This window comes from Mastigoproctus giganteus, chromosome 5 (genome assembly GCF_048544385.1).
Source record: "Mastigoproctus giganteus isolate SK-2022 chromosome 5, ASM4854438v1, whole genome shotgun sequence".
Classification (NCBI taxonomy): domain Eukaryota; kingdom Metazoa; phylum Arthropoda; class Arachnida; order Uropygi; family Thelyphonidae; genus Mastigoproctus; species Mastigoproctus giganteus.
The window spans coordinates 41,949,110-41,973,072 of record NC_143579.1 but is presented as its reverse complement, the minus strand read 5'-3'; the positions used below and the strand labels follow the sequence as shown (position 1 = coordinate 41,973,072).

Genomic DNA, 23,963 nt, shown 5'->3' with positions numbered 1-23,963 from the left:
TAACGCGTTCTTCGTTGGAGTCTATGTTTTCTAAAATTTTTAAGCCCTTTACAATTGAGCCCTTTTCAGTTTTCAACCTGTCAAGTTTGCAATTGTCATGTGCTTTTTGCCGTTGCTTCATTTAGGCCTGTAGCACGTGCAATATCACATGGTCTTTCATTTCGCTCAAAGCGTTTCACAACTTCATATTTTTTCTCTATCGACAGAGGCGGACTGGCCATAAGCCTTACTGGGGAAAGGTGGGCCAGTGTGACTTTGGCAATAAACCATAGTATGAGGCCACTATAAATTTTCCCGGGTAAGAATTTTTGACCCAGTCCGCCTCTGTTTATCGATAATTGCTTTTCTTTTTCTCTCTGAATCTGCAGTGTCTTCACCAGGACGCTTCCTTTTCACACCTTTTAATTAAGTATTTTACTCATTTTTAGGGAATCAAGCACAATTACAAAACGAGGAGGCACGCTTGATACGCATAAACAAAGCTGCGCGCATGTAGCAACTGAATAAACAACACCATAAAGGCAGAGATACGCTATTAACACCTCGCATTTCTAGGGGTTACTACCATAAAACAATAAAAATCCAGTTGCGTTTCTGCTAGTGAAATCTGTTATAAACTGGTAGTAAACTCGATCTAATTTCATTTGCGATTATATCGATAGCTGGAATTGTGTTGGTTTTTACGTTATTATGGTGAAATGAGTTTCCCTTTCACTGATATAAAAAACATAAAAGCAACAAAGTTGAATTTTGTTCATCTTTTGCTCTCATTCTCCGCCGTCGCACCGTATATCGATAACATATGAAAAACGACCTTGAAGATAGTGGGCGGCAGCGTTGCCAAACGAAAAAATCAAGAACCGCGTAACTCCGAGTTCGCGTAAGTCGGGGTAGCGTAAGTCGGGGTATTACTGTATATCATTGACAATACACCATGAGCTACTCTTGCAGCCCATCTGCACTGCTCAGAGAACTTCATATCTGCCTGCACAACCACTCCCAGGTCCCTTTCATTCTCTACCACTGTCAGTGTAGTACCACAGAGTCGATACATTGCTCTGAGGTTGCTGTTTCCCATGTGTAGTACTTTACATTTGTCAATGTTAAACTTCATTTGCCACCTCTCAGCCCATCTGCTCAACCTTTCCAGATCCTGTTGCAGCAGCATAGTGTCAGTAGTGTCGTTGACAACCCTGCCTACCTTTGTATCGTCTGAAAACTTCGACATTAAGCTTGACATGCCATCATCAATATCATTTATGAATACAGAAAACAATAATGGACCCAACACTGAGCCCTGAGGGACTCCACTAATAACATTAGTCCACGAGGAGCAGTGTCCATTGATTACCACTCTCTGTCTTCTCACCCTCAGCCACCCCTTTATCCACAGCAGCAATTTGCCTCCAATGTCACACTGCTCCAATTTGTGCTGCAGTCTTCCATGTGCAACAGAATCAAAGCCTTTCTAAGATCCAAGTATATAATATCAAAGTTATTCCCTGCATCCAGTTCCTTTGTGACTGCATCATAGTATCCAATCAGATTGGTCAGGCAAGACTTCCCCTTAACAAAACCATTCTGTGTCCGAGCTATAACTGAAGTATTGTATAAATGATCCTGCAGTGCTGCTTTAACTAGTGCCTCCATTAATTTTCCTGGAACAGAAGTTAAACTCACAGGTCTATAATTGCTTGTGTCAGCCTTTGATCCTCCTTTGTGAATTGGGGTCACATTTATACATCTCCAGTCTGTGGGTACCTCCCCCGAGTCCAAGGAAGCTCTCATAATTATGGCTAAGGGTTTGCTTACTTCCTCTGCTGCCTCTTTTAATATAACTGGATAGATCCCATCCTCCCCGGGTGCCTTTCTTGTGTTTATCTTCAACAGTTTCTCCTCCACTTTACTCTCAGTTATTACAAGATTCTCTAGCTTACTGCTAGAGTTGAATACACCCCTGGCTTTCCCCTCGCTAAATAACTCCTCATGTGTGAATGTCGACGCAAAATATTCATTTAGTTTGTTAGCTACCTGAGCAGGATCATCAACAGTTGACCCATCGATATCAAGTGGACCAATCTGATTCATCCCCTTCCTTCTAGAGTTTACATAAGTAAAGAACTCTTTGCTGTGGCTGTTTTTCTTTGAATCCCTTGCCAAAGATTTCTCGTACTCTACCTTCGCCTGCCTAACCTCCTTTGTAACTTGGTTACAGATCAACTTGTGTCTATCATAGGCTTCTGTGTCATGTGTTAATTTGTATGTATCCCATGCATGTTTCTTCTCTGCCATATGCCTCATCAGTTCATCTGACATCCATTTAGGCCTAAACCTTGAACAATATTTCTTAGTTGGTATGTAAAGCCTAGTAGCTTCCAAGATAAGTTCTTTGAATGCTTCCCATTTTGCATTTGCTGTTGGTAACATCATCAGTTGGTCCCACTGTATAGAATTTAAATACTGTCTCAGTCCATCGTAGTCGCCTTTACGAAAGCAATAACCCTTCCCTTTATCCCTAATGGTAGTTACCTCGTTGAGTAAATCCCACTTCAGCACACTGTGATCACTGCCACTTAGTGGTTCATTTATCTGCAGATTCTTAATGCATGAAGAATCACTGCTGATAATCAAATCAAGAGTATTCCTCCCTCTAGTTGCCTCCCGAACATGCTGATGTAGAGAACAATCATCCAATAAATCCAGAAAACCCCTTCTAGTGTGTGAGTGACCAGCCCCCAAACTCCAGTCAATATCTGGGAAATTAAAATCTCCCATTATAAGACTCTCTGATTTACTGGCCCACTCTATTTCCCTGTACAGTTTCTTATTATACTCATCAGAGTCATTAGGCCTATAGAACACTCCTACTCTCAATTTTGATCTCCCAATGCTTATGTCACACCAAACTGACTCGACACTGCACTGTCCAGCGATGTCCACTGGCTTCACTTCCTTGGATTTTATTTATTTCTTAACTAATAGCATAACCCCTCCTCACTTCCTATCCAGTCTATCCTTTCTGTAGACATTGTACTCCCCAAATTCCAGTTCTGCATTCCTTATATCTGTGTGACACCAAGTCTCTGATATCCCAACAATATCTGCCTTTGATGTTTTGAGCAATACTTCAAATTCATCAAATTTATTTACTAAACTCCTAGAATTGGTGTACACGCAAGTATACATGCACCTATTTCTATTCTTAGCTACCCTAACCAACCCATCTGTTTACTTGTACCGCAATGACTCCCAGCAGTCTCTGAAATATTCTGAATCTTGTTTTTCAGGCTTCTGCTCATTCCAATAGAAGCAGTGCAAGAATCTCTTTCACCTCTGCCAGTGGCTACTGTTAATCTATTCGTCTTTGTCTCCCCCCAAGCTAGCAGTTTTCCGGCACACCTAACACTGCCTCGATAGCATCAGCAAACATTCTTGCACCCTTTCTATTTAAGTATATCCCATCCCTGTAGAAGCAATCTCTCCTGTTAACAAGTACAGTCCAGGCTGAAAAAAATTCTACCCCTTGAGCCTTGCACAATCTTTCCAGGGCCGAATTGATCGACAAGGCTCACATCATATACTCCCTCCTATCGTGTCTGGGCAGAATTGCAGGCACTTTCAAATTCAACCCTATTTCACGGCTTTTTTTCAACAGTGACCTGTACTTGTTAAGCAATTCTGCCGGTCTCCTACTCTTGATATCATTAGTGCCAACATGTACAACTATATCACGTTTTGTGCCCTTAAAAGATGATATCTGCTCTACAATGTCATCAACCTTTGCCCCTGACAGACATACCCTGGTCCTATTCCACCTATCCTTTTTACAAAGCATGTTCCCCGTTTCCCTGACAGTAGAGTCACCAACAACTACTAGTTCCTTTGGGACCAGCGCATTCTGCCTTGGGGGTTGCCGCTGTGTTTCACGATGACCAAGTGCAAGCTCTGGCGTTGATGTGGGCAGCTGAGAGCTTGATGGGCCCCTCAATTTAGTTCCTTCGAGGGCATTTACCCTGTCCTTCAAGCTCTCGTATAGGCTCATAAGCACGCTGAGTTGTTGCCTGATTTCGATACACTCCTTGCATCGCGCGCACACACAAAGACATCCCCCATGGCAATATCATGTCCCGTACCTGAATGCTCCACAAACATCATGCAAGCTGTGCATTTTAAAAGGCTGTGATTCACAAGGCAACTGCCCCCCTCAGTTCTCCTCTGAGCCACAGCACTTCCATTAGCTTAACCTGTTTTGCTGCTCTGGTCTGAGTCATGATTATTTTTAATTTAAATAAAATTTCAATTTCAGTTTATAACCCTAACTTATCTCCCAACACAGTTATAATGGTATATATATTTTTTAGTGTCAAGTATTAACTATCTCCGAGTTCCCTTTATATAACTTCCGTATCAGTTATGTATTAATTAATTATGTTACGTTTGTAATCTAAGTCGGTATATGTATTTAGTTAAAGTGCAATTTAAATGCCAACGTAGTTTAACAAGTTTAATAGATTTTCCGATCGCCGAAAATATTATAACCTATACTATAGTAACGCTATCTAGGTTCGATATATAACGATCGTATGACAAAGACAAAGGCGGGAATTTACGAACGGTAATCTATGGACACTTAAGTATTAATTAACTTTCAAATCTCGCTGTCTCGATTCAGAATAAACTAATGATCCTTACTAGCTCTATAAGCTACTTACAAAAAATAATTTGATGTAAAAAAATATTCAATAAGCGGCTAAATATGGCTAAAAAACTTCTCGTTCAGCGGAGTTGTAACTTGTAACATGTGGATTTGATACCCTTACCGATACTTTTATGCCATTACAAGGCCGAGTAAAGAATAAATACACCAGATTAATCAGAAATATCACAAAATAATGCTATACTACTAAATTTAAATCAAAAGTTTTAGAAAAACAATAATTTCAAATCAATAAATAAGAAAAATCCACTTAGCGGCTTTGAACACGTCTGGCCCCTACTAGCCTCGTCAGCAGACTCCTATAGAGCAACTAACATAAGTTGGCCTTCAGAAAAAGTTGTTGAGGCCAAAACTTTTGCATGTTTGTGTCTGTGCCATATTAATGCTTATGGCAAAACTTAGGTGAACTTAGAAGTTTGGTGATCAGTGGCATGAGCTTCTTCACACCAGTCATATTTGATTGTAGTGTCTGGTGGGAGGAGACAGGTGGGCCTAAATTCCTATGAAACCACCAGTCTTCAGCTTTACTTTATGAGGAGGTACACCTGGTAGCTCCAGAGAGTTGAGAATTTCTGTTTGTTAGTTGAATGCCTCATTAATGTTTAGTGTTCTTCATCATTTTAATTTTAATCAATTAGTTTTTTCATTTAATTTCGAAGTGCACCGTCACCCTGAACAGATGATTTAGATGTTTCTTTTATAGGTTTATTTAAATTTCTTTTGGACTCACACTCTCCTCTGGACTTCCATTTCTTCATCATATTGCCATTATAGACTAGGGTGTTCTTGATTCCTGAGCATTAGCATGGCACAGTAATTTTCTCCATATAACATCCAACTATCTTTCTGCTCTGAAAATCTTAACTTTTTTCATGTGCTCATCATTGGTGTACACATTTTAAATGAATTACAGTCTAAAAACCTATCCGTATTACAGTCTGTAATATATATATTACAGTCTAAAAACCTAATTTCCTACAATTACATGGGTGTCCTATAACTTAATATGATATTTTGATATTATAAATTTAACCTTAATTTATTTTGTAAAAATAAATTACAGTTAAATTTACAGAGCTGCCCATTCATAATTTAAATTTCCTTTTCAAAAAATACAAGTATTGTTTGTTTAATTGCAGGCTGTTGCAGAGATGCAGGAAGTAGAGAAACAACATATGAGAGTTGCCTGTGAGATGGCAGAAAAATTGGAGAGGCTTGTTCAGAGTGAAGTTCATTTGAAAAGGGAATTGGAAACTGCACGTGAAACACAAAAGAAGGTTGGTGAGATGCAAGTAGACTGGGTAAGGAAAGAGCAAGGCTATCGTGATGAGTTAGCTGCATGGAAAAATAGTTCAGAACAACAAAACATGATGCTACAGCAGTTGAAACGTGAAACTGCTCAGAGTCGTTTTGCACACAGAAGAAAGGAACAAGAACTGAAAGATAATCAAGAAAAAATTGAAGGTTAGGATAGCTCTGTTAAATTCTTTTATAGTTATTTTTTATTTTTATTTTTTTGTTTATGTTTACAATGTGAAACCTACCTTAGATGTTTTTGAATAAAGCAACCAATTTTAAGACTAAGTTATGTCTTTAGTGAGTAATCACATATTGTCTTTCTATTTTTATTAATTAATTAAATAATTTGATTTTTTAAGTTAAATTAAAATAGGGATCTCTCTCTCTCTCTCTCTCTGGATGTTTTGAATATTTCGTTCATAGTTATTCCCAATTACTTGGAAAGCCAGTCCTTCATTCTGAGGAATCACAAAAGCCAAATTTCTTCTGAATTCTAAAAACTAAGCCTACTAATGGCTCATAGATGTTGAAACATTGTTGTACACTTTGGTGTAGTAACAGATTTTGTGTATCATGTGAATAAAAATTGCATAGTGCATGCAACTTGTAAGTTTATATACCAGCCTATCATAAGGCACTCAGTCCCTTATGACAGGTTATTATACAAGCTAGAACATACTGGAATTACAGGTTAGATTCATCCCAAGATGGCTTCAGGTCAGAGAATATAGGGTTGTGATTAATGGTTACTCTTCAAATGACTGAACTAACATTAGAACTAGGGTCACCCAAGGATTGGTTGTGGGACTGTTGTTTCTGGTTTTTATAAATGACATTCATGAAGGGAGGATAGAGGGTGTGATGTCAGAATTTGCAGACGAATGATGTAAAAATTTGGAGAGTGGTTAAAGATCAGAACCAAGCAGTGCTCCTTCAGAAGGATGACTTGGATAGGCTTCAAGGATGGTCAGAAAAGTTGTGCTTTTATGCAGCACAATGCGAGGTCTTACGCTTCAGGAAATAGCTATCCCAAAATAACATATACACAGGTAGGGTGAATTAAAACCAGTAGAGGAAGAAAAGAATTTGGAAGTTTCAATATGGTTGGACATGAAGTTCTCCAAGTAGACAAGGATGGCACCCTATCATTGATTTATTGAACATTTGCTTGTAGAGATAAGGTCATCATCCCATGTATAAGTCAACTGCAAGACTACACTTGGAATGTTGTGGACAATTATAGAGATTGCACCTAAAATAAGACATGAGCTTCTTGAAAAAGTACAGAGATGGACAGCCTGCTTGGTGAGATCTGCAAAAGATACCATTATGAGGAGAAACTTTGAATATGTTGACTGTAGAGCTTGGCAACCAGGCACCTTAGAGGGGATAATGAAGTGAATGAAGGTGAAATTTTCACTGTTATAAAAGATTCCATGACTGGAAGCCATACATTCAAATGACAGGGAAAGAGATTTAGATTAGATTGTAGGAAGTTTTCTTTAAGCCAATGAGTTGTTAATTGCTGGCTAAGTTACCTCTGTGGGTAGATGAGGCTGAAAGCATGGACAAATTGAAAGGTCATCTGGTTAGTTACCTATCTGAAGAGGAAAACATTAGGTTTTTTTTTTAATTTTCTTATTTTGATTGATCAAATCTTGTCTACAAGGTTCATTTTTATTTTTTTAATGAGCTAAAAAGTGTATTATGTATATTGTGATAGGTCCTTGAGGTTGTCACAGACATTCTCTCAGATATGCCAGACAAGCTGTTCTTGCGACCTGGGAGTCTAAAACGCAGATGGAACTGATATTCAGGTGACACTTAAGTCAAGTGGACCCAATTTCGGCGAAGTCCGGACGGTCTATAACAGCCAAATCCTCTGCTTGCACCTTCACGATGGTGGGACTGTTAGTAATCCTGGGTATAACTTCCATGCACAAGTACATGGTGGGTGACCACCCAGGTGTGAACCAACGTAAGCAGGGGTCGAGGTGTGGCGCCCACACCACATGGAGGAATGCCGCCCCTCTATGTTACCAGGCAGTACTAGGTGGTAGGTGACTCTCATCAACCGGTGAAATACCACCACTTTGCTTATTGGAGGCTTGAAGTGGTGGAACCCATGTTTAGTCTCTAGAGCTAAGTTCCGGTCAACCCTTCCCTATCTCTTCCATCATGCAGTATGATTGATGATTTTTGAGGTTATGATGACTGTCGTGGCGAGATCCAATATTCCTTACATTTCGAGGGTACAGCTCTAAAACGGTGTTCGCAGGCCAGCCGCTAGATAGTACACCGGACCAAACCTATTGGTAACTCTCTAGGAGGCTTCCGGATCAGCTAGTGTATAATCTTGCTACCTCTACTCTGCCAGATAGTGACTGGAGGGAGTCCGAGTAGTGTGTATGCGGGAAGCATTGTCGAGGCCACGTTATGTCAAGGATCTGGGTGTATTCTTACCACATGTATGCCATATCCAAAAATTTCATTACTTCATATGGCATGTCCCACCCACTTTTTCTTACTATTGAATACACCATGAATTGTCAAACTAATAGAGCAAGCTTATCTGCGAAAAGATCTAAACCTCCCAAGGACTTCCTAATTCATTTCACAAATATACGTGGTTTTAATTCCAATCTCAACGATGTCCATTTCCACTTGCAGTCTTCCAAACCCCATGTACTTTTTCTGACTGAATCTCAGTTATCAGTTGATTCAACTACTTCTCATCTCAGATGTCCAAATTATTTGCTGTATGATTCCTTTCGCCTCAAAGGTGGTACTTGTGCATATGTCCATTCTGATATTCCCTGTCAGAGACTTGGCAATTTGGAATCTCCTCTCTTTGATCTTCTCTGGCTTAAAATCTCTCTACCTCATTGTGTCAAATTCATCTGTTGTCTCTACCGTTCTCCCAACTCCACTAATCACTTGGAGCTCTTTGACTTCCTCTCTTTGCAACTTGACTTTCTCCAGTCTAACTTTCCTAACAGTGAGGTAATTTTCCTTGGTGATTTTAACGTTCACAACTCCAGCTGGCTTCCATTTTCTAGTCACACCGACCCAGCAGGTCGAGATGCTGAGGCTTTTGCAATTACTAATGACCTAGCACAGATTGTTCATTTACCTACAAGAATACCGGACAATCCTAATCATACAGCCAATACGCTTGATCTTTTTCTCACGAACAACCCTTCTAAGTACAAGGTCGAAGTGAGAGGTCCTTTAGGCACTTCAGATCACAACTTGGTGATTGTCTCTTCTCCAATGGAACCTTTATCTCATGGCTATTCCCAACCTCGTATTGTTTGGCATTACAAGAATGCAAAATGGGATGACCTGCGCGACTTCTTTTCTTCTTTTCCTTGGTCTGATTACTGTTTCAAAACTTCTGATGTCAACGTTTGCTCAGATTGTGTCAGTAAAATTATTCTTGCAGGAATGGAATCCTTTATCCCACACTCCACTTTAAAATCTCGTCCTTTATCTAAACCTTGGTTTTCCAATAAATGTGCTAAGGCTGTCCAAGACAAGAATGTTGCATATCGTAATTGGCTTGTGTCTAATTCTTCAGTTTCATTTTCTGCCTACACCAAAGCTCGCAACAATTGTAAAGCAGTTATTAATCAGTCCAAACTAGAGTTTGAACAGGCTAAGAGTAGAAAACTTGCTTCTTGCCCTAATGGTAGCCGAGCATTCTGGTCTCTTGCCAAAGCTATTGGCCACAACTTTTGCCCATCTCTGCTCCCACCTCTGTCCAAACCAGATGGTTCTGTTGTCACTTCAGCCAAGGATAAAGCTGACCTGCTAGCATCCCATTTTTCTTCCAGCTCATGTATTAATGATCTTGGTAAAACACCTCCCACCATTCCTAACACGCTCCATTCAATGCCTCCTGTGGTCTTCCGTCAAAAGGATATCAGAAGGACTTTGATGAATCTTGATGCTAAGAAAGCTCCAGGTCCTGATGGTATTTCTCCACTTGTTCTCAAAACTTGTGCTCCTGAACTTACTCCTATTCTTTGCCGCCTTTTTTCACTTTCTTATTCCAAAGGTGTTTTTCCTTCTGCTTGGAAATTTGCTCATATCCAGCCAGTTCCTAAAAAGGGTGACAAATCCCTCCCATCCAATTATCGTCCCATTATTGCAATTACTTCTACTCTTTCTAAAGTAATGGAGAAATCAATTAACCGCCAACTCTTAAACTACCTAGAAACCTTCCGTCTGATCAACGATCGCCAGTATGGATTCCGTCAGTGTCGATCCACTGGTGATATTCTGGCTTATGTTACCCATTTATGGACTAATTCAATGGAAAGGTTCGGTGAAACACAAGTAGTTGCTCTTGACATCTCAAAGGCTTTTGATCGTGTTTGGCATAAAGGTCTTCTAAACAAGCTTCCATCTTATGGTTTGCCAACTGTTTTTAGTAATTGGTTATCCAGTTTTCTCTCTGATCGCTCACTGAGGGTGATGGTAGATGGCTCTCTGTCTTCTAACTTCTCCACTAATGCCGGTGTCCCCCAAGGTTCAGTTCTTTCCCCCACTCTTTTCCTCTTGTATATCAATGACCTTCTTCCATTGACTGGAAATCCTATCCATAGTTTTGCCGATGATAGCACCTTGCATTCAACTTTCCATTTTGAGAAACCTTGTCCTGCTCAATCAGCTTCAAGTTCTCGAAAATCTGCTGCCAATTCCTTAAATGCCGATCTTCAGGTAATTCTCCAGTGGGGCAAAGACAACTTAGTTGATTTCAACCCTTCTAAAACTCAGTCTTGTCTTATATCTCGCAAAAAGGATTCTTCTGCTCCTATGCTTATCTTTAGTGACACTCCGATTTCTAGGCAAAATGATATATCTCTTTTGGGGATTACCCTGACTTCTAATCTCTCTTGGCACAAGCACATTACAAATATTGCTTCCTCTGCATCTAAAAAACTTGGTTTTCTCTTTCGCTCTCGGCATTACTTTTCTTCCAAACAGCTGCTCACTCTGTATAAATCGCAAATCTGCCCTGCCATTGAATATTGTTCCCACATCTGGGGTGGTGCCCCCAAAACCTCTCTCAGGCTTCTTGATTCCATTCAGAAGAGGGCAGTTAGGTTAATTAATGATTCATCTCTAACAGAGTCTCTCCACTCGCTTTCTCATAGACGTACTGTTTCTGCTGCATGCCTCTTCTACAGATACTTCCATGGGCACTGTTCTTCTGAATTGGCTTCTATAATTCCCGCTCTCTCTTTCAAAACAGTCCGAACACGTGCCGCCACCAGCCAACATCCATTTACTGTCCAACTTCAAACCCACAGAACCAACTTTTCATCTTCCTCATTTATTCATTCAACTGCCGTTTTCTGGAACAACCTTCCTTCATACGTATTTCCTGAAAATTACAATCTACAGAAGTTCAAGTCCAATGTCAACAGATATCTTCTTTCGTCTTCTCAACCTCCAACCCAAGCACGGTACTAAGTACTATAGGTTCTAATACCTCTCGTGTTTGGGGTTCTCATAAAAAAAAAAAAAAAAAAAAGTAATTCACAATCCCCAGTAGAAGGCAATCATGTAACCATGCTTGGACTGTTGTGTCCTGGTACGGAGGCAAAAACAAAACAAAAAAAAAAATCCTGTTTTTTTTTGAAAAGTTTCAAAGACAGGCAACATGCCTAGTGAGATTGTCAAAAGAGCACTCATATGAGGAAAGACTGAATGTGTAGACCGGAAGGGATCTGATTGAGTTCTCTAAGAGGGGATAGTAAAATTAATGAAGGTAAAACTTTAATGATTATAAACAATGCTAGAGCTAGGAGCCACAACTTGGGAAAATTCAAAGGTAAAATTGGTACTTATGTGAGTGAGTAGTGAGACATGTGGATAGTTATTTATTTATGGTTTTTTTTTTTTTTTTTTTTTTGGTTTTTCCAAATCCTAGGGCCTCCTTGCACCATATGGCTAATATTGAACATATGGCTGATACTGAAAAATTAGTAGTTAGGACTCACAGTTTTGTAACAATATAAATTTTTAGTATGGTACTAATGAATTGTGTTTTTCTTTTTTATAAGGTTTAAGAAATTTTTTTTTATACAAATGGGGAAGGCTTAAATTTTTTTGCAAGACTGGGATGGCAATTAGTTGAATACTGAGCGACATTATTTAGAAAGGTTAGACATATCTCTGAATATTCATAAGAATGTTTATTGGAGTCACAGTTAATATATCCAATGAAGTAGTCATAAAATTAGCAGAAAGTATACTGTGCATATTAATCGAATTCCAGAGGGTATACTGCGTATACCCTCCGGAACCATAAATATACCCTCTTAAACCATACATATGACATATTTCAGTCTTCCAAATACAGGAAGGTATACTCTGTTTACTTTAAAAAATCCAGAGGATATACGGCATATGCCATCCACTACAGCCCTGAATAGATCACTACACAGTTAGAAAATAAAATGCCTAGAATAAGCCATTTAGAAGTAGTAATAGTAGTGGCTTGTGTTGCAAGAAAGCAAACGTATGAGCTTATGTAGCATCAGCCAAAAAAAAAAAAAAAAATTTCACATATCCATTCCCTCTAAAAGTTTGTCCGGTTCCTCCTTGAATTTATTTAGGCTATCATATTTCATGACGGACGGATGTTTTTTTCAGCAATCAACTACATTCTGGCTAAAGGCAAATTTCCACATATCTGTTCTACAACTGTCTTTCTTCAATTTGAATTTATGCCCCCTCTGGTTCGTAATCTAAGCAAGCAGAGGAACCCCACCAGAATTCAGGGTGTGCAACCCATTCAAGGCTTTATACACCTCAAACAGATCGCCTCACAGGTGCCTATTTTCCAAATGCTGCAATTTGCAGAATTTCAGCCTTTTGTCATAAGAGTACCCCTTTGTTTCTCTCACTAATCTTGTTGCCCTTCTCTGTACTCGCTGAAGCCAGTGATTCCTAAAATGAGGAAGATGTGGCTGAAGGAGGTGATTATCCCTTATACAAAGGTGATTATCCCTTATACAAAGGGATAATCACCTCCTTTTCCCTACTAGCAAAATTCCTGTATATCATTGCCAATACCCCATGACTCAGATATGAATTTTTCTGTATTGCTCAGAACAATTCATATCTGACTGCACAATTACTCCCAGATCTTTTTCATTTTCTACAACCATAAGTGTAGTACCACATAGTTTGTTTGTTTCTCTGGGGTTATTTCTACTCATATGCAGTACTTTGCCTTTGTCAATGTTAAACTTCAGTTGCCACTTCTTAGCTCATCTGGCTAACTTTTCTAGATCCTGTTGCAATAGCACACTGCCATTACTGTTAACAACCCTGCCAACCTTTGTATCATCTGCATACTTGGAAATTAAGCCTGATATACCTTCATCAATATCATTGATGAATGTATATCAGGCTTATTGTTGTTTTGTACATTCATCAATATCATTTATGAATGTACAAAATAACAACGTGACCAACACCAAACCTTGGGGAACTCCACTAATAACATTAGTCCACGAAATCAGCTTCCATTGATTTCCACTCTCTGTGGTCTCCCACTCAACCACCCTTTTATCCATAGTAGTAACTTGCCTTTAATGCCATACTGCTCCAATTTTTACACTAGTCTCCCACGCGAAACAGTATTAAAAGTTTTTCTGAAATTCAAGTATATGATATCAAAATTATTTTTTTGCACACAGGTTCTTTATAATACATAGTATCCAATCAAATTTGTCAGACAAAACTTTCCCTTAACTAACCCATACTGTGTCTGAATTATTACTGCAGTCTTGTCTACATGATTCTGCAGTGCTTCTTTAACCAGTGACTCCATTATTTTCCTTGCAACAGAAGTTAAACTAATAGATCTGTAATTACACGTGTCACCTTTTGATCCCCCTTTTTGAATTGGGGATACATTTGCACATCTCCAGTATGTGGGACTTCCCTGAGTCCAAGGATGCTCTCATAATTAGAGCTAAGGGTTTGCTTCCTTCCTTTGCCACCTCTTTTAATATAACTGGATAGATCCCATCCACCCCAGGTGCCTTTCTTGTGTTTAACTTCAACAATTTCCCCTCCGCTTGGCTCTCAGTTATTACAAAATCATTTAGCGCCCTGTTAGAGTTTAATAAACTTCTGTCCTTCACTTTCCTGAAGAATTTCTCATGTGCGAATGTAGATGCAAAATACCCATTCAATTTGTCAGCTCTCAAAGCAGGATCATCAACAGTTGAACCATCGATATCAAGTGGACAAATCTGATTCATCCCATTCCTTCTAGAGTTTATATAAGTAAAGAAGTCCTTGCTGATTTTCTTAGCATACTTTGCCAAAGATTTCTCGTAATCTGCCTTTACTTGCCTAATCTCCTTTGCGACTTGATTACAAACTAGCTTATATCTAGCACAGGCATCTGTGACTCCTGATAATTTCATGCATCACTTGTATTTTTCTTCTCTGCTACGAGTCTCATTAGTTTATCTGATATCCATTTAGGCCTAAACCTTGAACAGTATTTCTTAATCAGTATGAAAAGCCTAGTAGCTTCCATGATTAAATCATAGAATGCTTCCCATTTAGAATTTGCTGTTGGTAACGTCATCAGGTCCCACTGTACAGAATTTAAACTGTCTGAGACAACTGTGATCATCTAGATGATTGCCTTCCTGGTGGCAAAGAGGCCAGGAACAACTAAACAACAGATACTCTATACAAACGTAACACTACGCACATTTCTGGCCATCCTATAGAGTTTTGTACCATCACAGAGTACCATGACGGAGCTGAACTAATGTTCCTGGAGTGGCCATACAGAAGATGCTATACGTGTCTACATATCCTTCTTTGTAATTTGCACAAAGTATGTAATACCTGAAATTTGATATATCAGTGAAACCTTTAATGTGTTTAAGGTTCACTTTCTTAGCCATGCCCTCCATTATATCTCTAATGGAATTTTCTGATTGGAGAACACACCTAAAGTACATTTTCAAATTAGTTTATAAAGTGTTCCTAGATGTCCCGTTTTAAATATTATTGTTTCAAATTTCCTAATAAATAAAATGTACAAGAGGAGTGGTTAGCAGCCATTCACTGACCAGATTTTTTTACTTCAAAGCATTCAGATGTAAGTTATGAACCAAACACATTTCATCACTCATAGTTGTTAGCATTAGTAGAGGCATATGATGCAAGAAAGCAAGCTTATACAGCAACAAGGCCTTGAATGGGTTGAGCACGCTGAATTCTGATGGGATCCTTCCACTTGTTCAGATTACGAACCTAAGGGGGCATAAATTCAAATTAAGAAAAGACAGATGTGTGGAAATTTTCCTTTAGTCAACGGGTCGTTAATTGCTGGAACAAACTACCATCTGTCATTGTGGAAGTTGATAGGTTGAATAAATTTAAGGAGGAACTGGACAGGCATTTGGAGGGAATGGTGTGATATATTTTTTTTTTTTGGCTGATGCTGCATAAGCTCATACACTTGCTTTCTTGCATCACATGCCACTACTACTATTACAACCAAAAAAAAAAAAAAACCCTTCCCATTTCACCGATCCATTTGTTCCAAATGTCTGTCTAGTTTGGCCTTGAATTTATTTAAGTTATTAACTTCTACAACAACAGACGGACGTTTCTTCCAGCAATCAGCTACCTGCGGTCTAAGGGCAAATTTCCACACATCAATTCTACAACTGTCTTTCCTCAGTTTGAATCTATGTCCACTCGGGTTTGTAATCTGAGCAAGAGGAAGAATCCCATCAGCATTGAGCCTGCTCAATCCATTCAACGCCTTATACACCTCAATCAGATCGCCTTGCAGATGCCTAGTCTCCAGAAGCTGCTATTTGCAGAACTTAAGCCTTTCTTCGTAAGAGCACCCCTTTGTTTCTCTCACCAGTCTCTTGTTTCCCTTCTCTGTACTCATTCTAGCAACTTTACATCATCCCTAAAATGATGCTTCCAGACCTGTATGCAGTACTCAAGGTGTGGCCTGACCATTGCCTTATACAAGGGGATAATCACCTCCTTATCCCTGCTTGCAAAATTCCTGTATATCATTGACAAGACCACATGACCTGCTCTGACAGCCCATCTGCACTGCTCAGAGAACTTCATATCTGACTGCACAATTACCTCCAGGTCTCTTTCATTCTCCACCACACTGAGTCTAACACCACCCATTTGGTACATTTCTCTGGGTTCCTGCTAACCATATGCAGTACTTTGCATTTGTCAATATTAAACTTCAATTGTCACTTCTCAGCCATCTGCCCAACTTTTCCAGATTCTGTTGCAGCAGCATACTGTCATTACTGTTATTAGCAACCCTGCCAACCTTTGTATCATCTGCAAACTTCAACACTAAGCCTGATATACCTTCATCAATATCATTGATAAATATACAAAACAACAGTGGACCCAACACTGAACCCTGTGGGACTCCACTAATAATAAATTCCACGAAGAGCAGCACCCATTGATTACCATCCTCTGTCTTCTCCCACTGAACCATCCTTTTATCCATTGTAGCAACTTATGCTTAATACCATTCTGCTCCAATTTGTACAGCAGTCTTCCATGCACAACAGTGTCAAAAGCTTTCCTGAAATCCAAGTATATGATATCAAAATTTTTTTTGTATCTAGTTCCTTTGTGACCACTTATAGATCCAATTAGATTGATCAGATAAGACTTCCACTTAACAAACCCATGCTCTGTGTGATTTATTACTTCTGTCTTCTCTAGATGATTCTGCAATGCTTCTTTAACAAGGGACTCCATTATTTTCCCTGGAACAGAAGTCAGACTAACAGGTCTGTAATTACTCGTGTCACCCTTTGATCCCCCTTTGTAAATTGGAGATACATTTGCACATATCCAGTCCATAGGGAGTTCCCCTGAGTCTAATGATGTTTTCATAATTATGGCTACGGGTTTGCTTACTTCCTTTGCCACCTCCTTTAATATAACTGAATAGATTCTATCTACCTCAGGTGTCTTTCTTATGTTTAACTTCAACATTTCTTCTCCACTTTGCTCCCAGTTATTACAAAATCATTTAACTCCCTTTTAGAGTTTGATAAACATTTGGCCCTCTCCTCCTTGAATAACTCATGTGTGAATGTAGATGCAAAATACTAATTAATTTAGTTTGGCAGCTATCTGAGAATGATCATCTTCAATAAAACCATTGATGTCAAGTGCACTAATCTGATTCATTCCCTTCCTTTTATAGTTTATTATTATTATTATTAATAGCTACATGGTGCAAGGAAGCCTGAGGCTTATGCTGCACCAGCTAAAAAAAAAAAAAAATATCCCCGAGTTACCCTGGGGGGGGGGAGAGGGAGAGAGAGAGAGAGAGACAGACAAACAGACAGACAGACAGACAGTGTGTCAGAAGTCAAGGGGAATCACCAAGGAGAGAAGAATGATGATATCCAGCTCAGGACCCTGGTGTGCCAAGCCCATACTCACCAGATGTGAGCCCCTGGTGGTTATATAAGTAAAGTTATTGCTATTTTTCTTTGCATTTCCAGAACTTAAACAAATGCGTGGACATTAGTAATCATTGTGAAACAATCGATTACATAATTCTAAATGGCTACTTTTTTTTACCACATGAAATTAGTATTAACATTAGTAGAAGCATGTGATACAAGAAAGCAAGCTTATACAGCATCAGCCAGAAAAAAAACCACACTTCTCAATTCGCCCATCCATTCGCTACAAAAGTTTGTCCAGTTCTTCTTTGAATTTCTTTAAGCTATCAACTTCCACAATGACTGATGTAAGTTTATAATAGCAATCAACCACCCACTGTTTAAAGGAAAATTTCCGCATCTGTTCTATAACTGTCTTTCCTTAATTGAATTTATGCCACCTCAGGTTCGTAATCTGAGGAAGAGTTAGAATCACATCAGCATTGAGCTTTCTCAAACTATTCAAGGCCTTATACACCTTAATCAGATAACCTCGCAGGTGCCTGGTCTCCAGATGTTGCAATTAACAGCACTTAAGCCTTTCTTGGTAAAAGCAACCAATTTGTTCCCCTCACCAATCTCGTTGCTCTTCTCTGTATTCGTTACAGCAGCTGTACTCCTTCCTACAGGCCCCAGACCTGTATACAGAACTCAGGGTGTGGCCTAACCATTTTCTTATACAAAGGGATAATCATCTCCTGATCTCTGCTATCAAAATTGCTGTATTTCATATTTTATCCAAACCCCCATGAACTCCTCTCACAAATGGTCTGCATTGCTAAGAAAACTTCATATCTGACTTCACAATTACTGAGTGTAGTACAGCATGGTAGGTACGTTACACTGGTGTAACTGCTACCCATATGCAATGGTTTGCATTTGTCAATGTTAAACTTCGGCTGCCTCCTCGCAGCTTATCGGCCCAACATTTTTAGACCCTGTTGCAGTAGCATACTGTCATTAACATCCCTGCCAACCTTGGTATTTTCTGCAAACTTGGACATTAAGTCTGATATACCTTCATCTATATCATTGATTAATGTAGAAAACAGCGAGCCCAACATCAAATGCTGGGGGACTCTACTGATAACATTAGTCCCTGAAGAGCAGTGTCCACTGATTACCACTGTCTCCTTCCACCCGACCATCCCTTTTATCCTTTTATCCATAGCAGCAACTTATCCTTAATGCCATACTGCTCCAATTTGTACACCAGTCTTCCATGTGCAACAGTATCAAAAGCTTTACTGAAATCCAAGTATATAATATCAGAATTTTTTGCATCCAGTTCCTTTGTTATTGCTCCATGGTATTCAATCAAATTGGTCAGACAAGACTTCCCCTTAACAAACCCATGCTGTATCTGAATTATTGCTGCTGTCTTGTGTAGATGATCCTGCAATGCATCTTTAACCAGTGACTCTATTATTTTTCCCGGAACAGAAGTTAAACTAACTGGTCTGTAATTACTCGTGTCACCCTTCGATCCCCCTTTGTGAATTGGGGATACATTTGCACATCTGCAGTCCTTGAGGACCTCCCCTGAATCCAAGGATTTTTTTTCTTAATTATGGCTAAGGGATAATACAGAAGCATACAGAATCATAAGCAAAATATGCTTTTGAATAATCTTAAGAGGGTAATCTCCACTCACTTCCCAAAGTGAGTTTCATCACTTAAGTGAAAAATTAGGATTTATTATTAGTTTTTTAATTAGATACATAGTGACAGGAAGCGACAAACTTTTTCTGAACCGGCCAGTAATAATAAAATAACTAAATAAAAAATATATTAAAATAATTATGGCCTCTAGGAATGGAATCATTTATAACAGTGAAATGTTTGCCTTCATTCATTTTACTGTTCCTTCTTAGGTGTCTTGGTGATATGACATATTCTGAGCGAATGACAGACATATTCTGTCTTTCCTCATACAGGCATCCTTTTGCAGATCTCGCTGAGTTGGTTTTCTGTCTTTGGACTCTTTCAGGAAGCTCAATGTCTCTTTTTAGGTGCAGTCTTATAATTGTCTAATATAATTGGATTATGACCTTTTCTCTGCAAGCAAGTAGTCAATAAATCATTGGTAGGACACTGTGGGTCTTCCTTGCTATCTGTCTATACTGCTTAGGGAACTTTGTGTCTAACTGCATCATAACACCTCTTGTGAGGTGTAATGATGCAAGGGCTTATACAGCTCCTGCAAGGTGTATTAGGCTTTGAATAGGTTGAAAAGGCTCAATTCTGATGGGATTCTTCCTCTTGCTCAGATTACAAACCGGAGGGGGGCATAAATTCAAATTGAGGAAAGACAGTAATAGAATAGATGTGTGGAAATTTGCCTTTAGCCAGTGGGTAGTTGATTGCTGGAACAAACTTCCATCTGTCGTTGTGGAAGTTGATAGCTTAAATAAATTCAAGGAGGAACTGGACAAACGTTTAGAGGAAATGGATGTGTGAAGTTTTTTTTTGGCTAATGCTAAATAAGCTTGCTTTCTTGCATCACATGCCTCGATTACTACTAATACTATTAACTACTATTATAACTCCCAAATCCCTTTCCTCCTCTACTATTTTTAATGATCAGTGCCCCTTCATTCTGAAGGGGCACTGATCATTAACCACTTTCTCAATCATTACACATGCAAATTTTGACATTGTGTCCTCTATCCTTTTGTTGATATCAGTGAAGAAAATTAGAAACAACAGTGATCCCAGAACCAAACCTAAGTGGACTGTACACATAATGTTAGGAACAGTCTAAAGAGTAACCATTAGTCACAACCTCCTGCCCCATGTCTTGCACCGTGTAATCCATCTCAGAATTATACCCATGAATCCAACATATTCCATCTTGTACCGTAACTTCTCATGAAGCATTGAATCAAATTCACTAAAATCCAATTAAACAATTTCTGGAAGTATTCGCCACATCTGACTGATGAGTAACTGTGTCAAAACAGTTAACCAGGTTAGTTAAACATGTTTTTTCCTTAATAAAACAGTGTTGTAACCATCAGAATTCCATTTCTATTTACTTGTTCCTATATTATGCTTTTTATAATTGCCTCCATGATTTTCTCTATTACTGGAGTCAGACTGACTGGTCCCTCCTAATTTCAGTGGTGCCCTCATAATTAACCCCCCCCTCTCTCTCTCTGCTTTCTTCAAGATTAAAGCCGTGAAATAGAGTTGAATTTGAAAGTGTCTGCAATTCTGCCCAGACACGATAGGAGGGAGTATATGATGAGAGCCTTGTCGATCAATTCGGCCCTGGAAAGATTGTGCAAGGCTCAAGGGGTAGAATTTTTTTCAGCCTGGACTGTACTTGTTAACAGGAGAGATTGCTTCTACAGGGATGGGATACACTTAAATAGAAAGGGTGCAAGAATATTTGCTGATGCTATCGAGGCAGTGTTAAGTGGGTCGGAAAACTGCTAGCTTGGGGGGAGACAAAGATGAATAGATTAACAGTAGCCACTGGCAGAGGTGAAAGAGATTCTTGCACCGCTTCTATTGGAATGAGCAGAAGCCTGAAAAACAAGATTCAGGATATTTCAGAGACTGCTGGGAGTCATTGCGGTACAAGTAAACATATGGGTTGTGTTAGGGTAGCTAAGAATAGAAATAGGTGCATGTATACTTGCGTGTACACCAATGCTAGGAGTTTAGTAAATAAATTTGATGAATTTCGGGTATTGTTCAAAACATCAAAGGCAGATATTGTTGGGATATCAGAGACGTGGTGTCACACAGATATAAGAAATGCAGAACTGAAATTTGGGGAGTACAACGTCTACAGAAAGGACAGACTGGACAGGAAGGGAGGAGGGGTTATGATATTAGTTCAGAAATACATAAAATCCAAGGAAGTGAAGCCAGTGGACATTGCTGGACAGTGCAGTGTCGAGTCAGTTTGGTGTGACATAAGCATTGGGAGATCAAAATTGAGAGTAGGAGTGTGCTATAGGCCTAATGACTCTGATGAGTATAATAAGAAACTGTACAGGGAAATAGAGTGGGCCAGTAAATCAGAAAGTCTTATAATGGGAGATTTTAATTTCCCAATATTGACTGGAATTTGGGGGCTGGTCACTCACACACTAGCAAGGCTTTTGTGGATTTATTGGATGATTATTTTCTACATCAGCATGTTCAGGAGGCAACTAGAGGGAGGAATACTCTTGATTTGATTATCAGCAGTGATTCTTCATGCATTAAGAATCTGCAGATAAATGAACCACTAGGTGGCAGTGATCACAGTGTGCTGAAGTGGGATTTACTCAAAGAGGTAACTACCATTAGGGGTAAAGGGAAGGGTTATTGTTTTCGTAAAGGCGACTACGATGGACTGAGACAGTATTTAAATTCTATACAGTGCGACCAACTGATGATGTTACCAACAGCAAGTTCAAAATGGGAAGCATTCAAAGAACTTATCTTGCAAGCTACTAGGCTTTACATACCAACTAAGAAATATTGTTCAAGGTTTAGGCCTAAATGGATGTCAGATGAACTGATGAGGCATATGGCAGAGAAGAAACATGCATGGGATACATATAAATTAACACATGACACAGAAGCCTATGATAGATACAAGTTGATCTGTAACCAAGTTACAAAGGAGGTTAGGCAGGCGAAGGCAGATTATGAGAAATCTTTGGCAAGGAATGTAAAGAAAAACAGCAAAGAGTTCTTTACTTATATAAACTCTAGAAGGAAGGGGATGAATCAGATTGGTCCACTTGATATCGATGGGTCAACTGTTGATGATCCTGCTTAGGTAGCTAACAAACTAAGTGAATATTTTGCATCGACATTCACACATGAGGAGTTATTTAGCGAGGGGAAAGCCAGAGGTGTATTCAACTCTAGCAGTAAGCTAGAGAATCTTGTAATAACTGAGAGTAAAGTGGAGGAGAAATTGTTCAAGATAAACACAAGAAAGGCACCCGGGGTGGATGGGATCTATCCAGTTATATTAAAGGAGGCAGCAGAAGAAGTAAGCAAACCCTTAGCCATAATTATGAGAGCTTCCTTGGACTCAGGGGAGGTACCCACAGACTGGAGATGTATAAATGTGACCCTAATTCACAAAGGAGGATCAAAGGCTGACACAAGCAATTATAGACCTGTGAGTTTAACTTCTGTTCCAGGAAAATTAATGGAGGCACTAGTTAAAGAAGCACTGCAGGATCATTTAGACAAGACTTCAGTTATAGCTCGGACACAGCATGGTTTTGTTAAGGGGAAGTCTTGCCTGACCAATTTGATTGGATACTATGATGCAGTCACAAAGGAACTGGATGCAGGGAATAACTTTGATATTATATACTTGGATCTTAGAAAGGCTTTGATACTGTTGCACATGGAAGACTGCTGCACAAATTGGAGCAGTGTGACATTGGAGGCAAATTGCTGCTGTGGATAAAGGGGTGGCTGAGGGTGAGAAGACAGAGAGTGGTAATCAATGGACACTGCTCGTCGTGGACTAATGTTATTAGTGCAGTCCCTCAAGGGCTCAGTGTTGGGTCCATTATTGTTTTCTGTATTCATAAATGATATTGATGATGGTATATCAAGCTTAATGTCGAAGTTTGCAGACGATACAAAGGTAGGCAGGGTCGTCAAGGACACTACTGACACTATGCTGCTGCAACAGGATCTGGAAAGGTTGAGCAGATGGGCTGAGTGGTGGCAAATGAAGTTTAACATTGACAAATGTAAAGTAGTACACATGGGAAACAGCAACCTCAGAGCAATGTATCAACTCTGTGGTACTACACTGACAGTGGTAGAGAATGAAAGGGACCTGGGGGTGGTTGTACAGGCAGATATGAAGTTCTCTGAGCAGTGCAGACGGGCTGCAAGAGTAGCTCATGGTGTATTGTCAATGATATATAGGAATTTTTCTAGCAGGGATAAGGAGGTGATTATTCCCTTGTATAAGGCAATGGTCAGGCTACACCTAGAGTACTGTATGCAGGTCTGGAGGCCTCATTTCAAGAAGGATGTAGAGCTGCTGGAACGAGTACAGAGAAGGGCAACAAGATTAGTGAATGGAACAAAGGGGTGCTCTTACGAAGAAAGGCTTAAGTTTTGCAAATTACAGTGTCTGGAGACTAGGCACCAGCGAGGTGATCTGATAGAGGTGTATAAAGCATTGAATGGTTTGAGCATGTTCAATGCTGATGGGATTCTTCCTCTCGCTCAGAATAATCACCTGAGAGGGCATCAATTCAAATTGAGGAAAGACAGATGTAGGATAGACCTGCGGAAATTTGCCTTTAGCCAGCGAGTGGTTGGTTGGTGGAACAGACTTCCATCCCTTGTCGTGGAAGTTGATAGCCTAAATAAGTTTTAAGGCTCAGCTGGACAGGTATTTTGAACGAACAGAGGGGTGAAATGGAAGTGGTTTTTTTTTTTTTTTTTTG

The 23,963-nt window shown here is 39.4% G+C and overlaps 1 protein-coding gene across 1 annotated transcript in view; it reads left to right on the top strand.

The window, feature by feature from the left end:
* LOC150085326 (uncharacterized) overlaps positions 1–23,963 on the top strand; it is a 178,906-nt gene that overhangs the window by 43,453 nt on the left and 111,490 nt on the right. Inside the window, exon 3 of the mRNA XM_090374527.1 lies at positions 5,857–6,181. Coding sequence (XP_090230653.1) covers positions 5,857–6,181 — 325 coding nt within the window. The remainder of the gene's footprint in view (positions 1–5,856; positions 6,182–23,963) is intronic.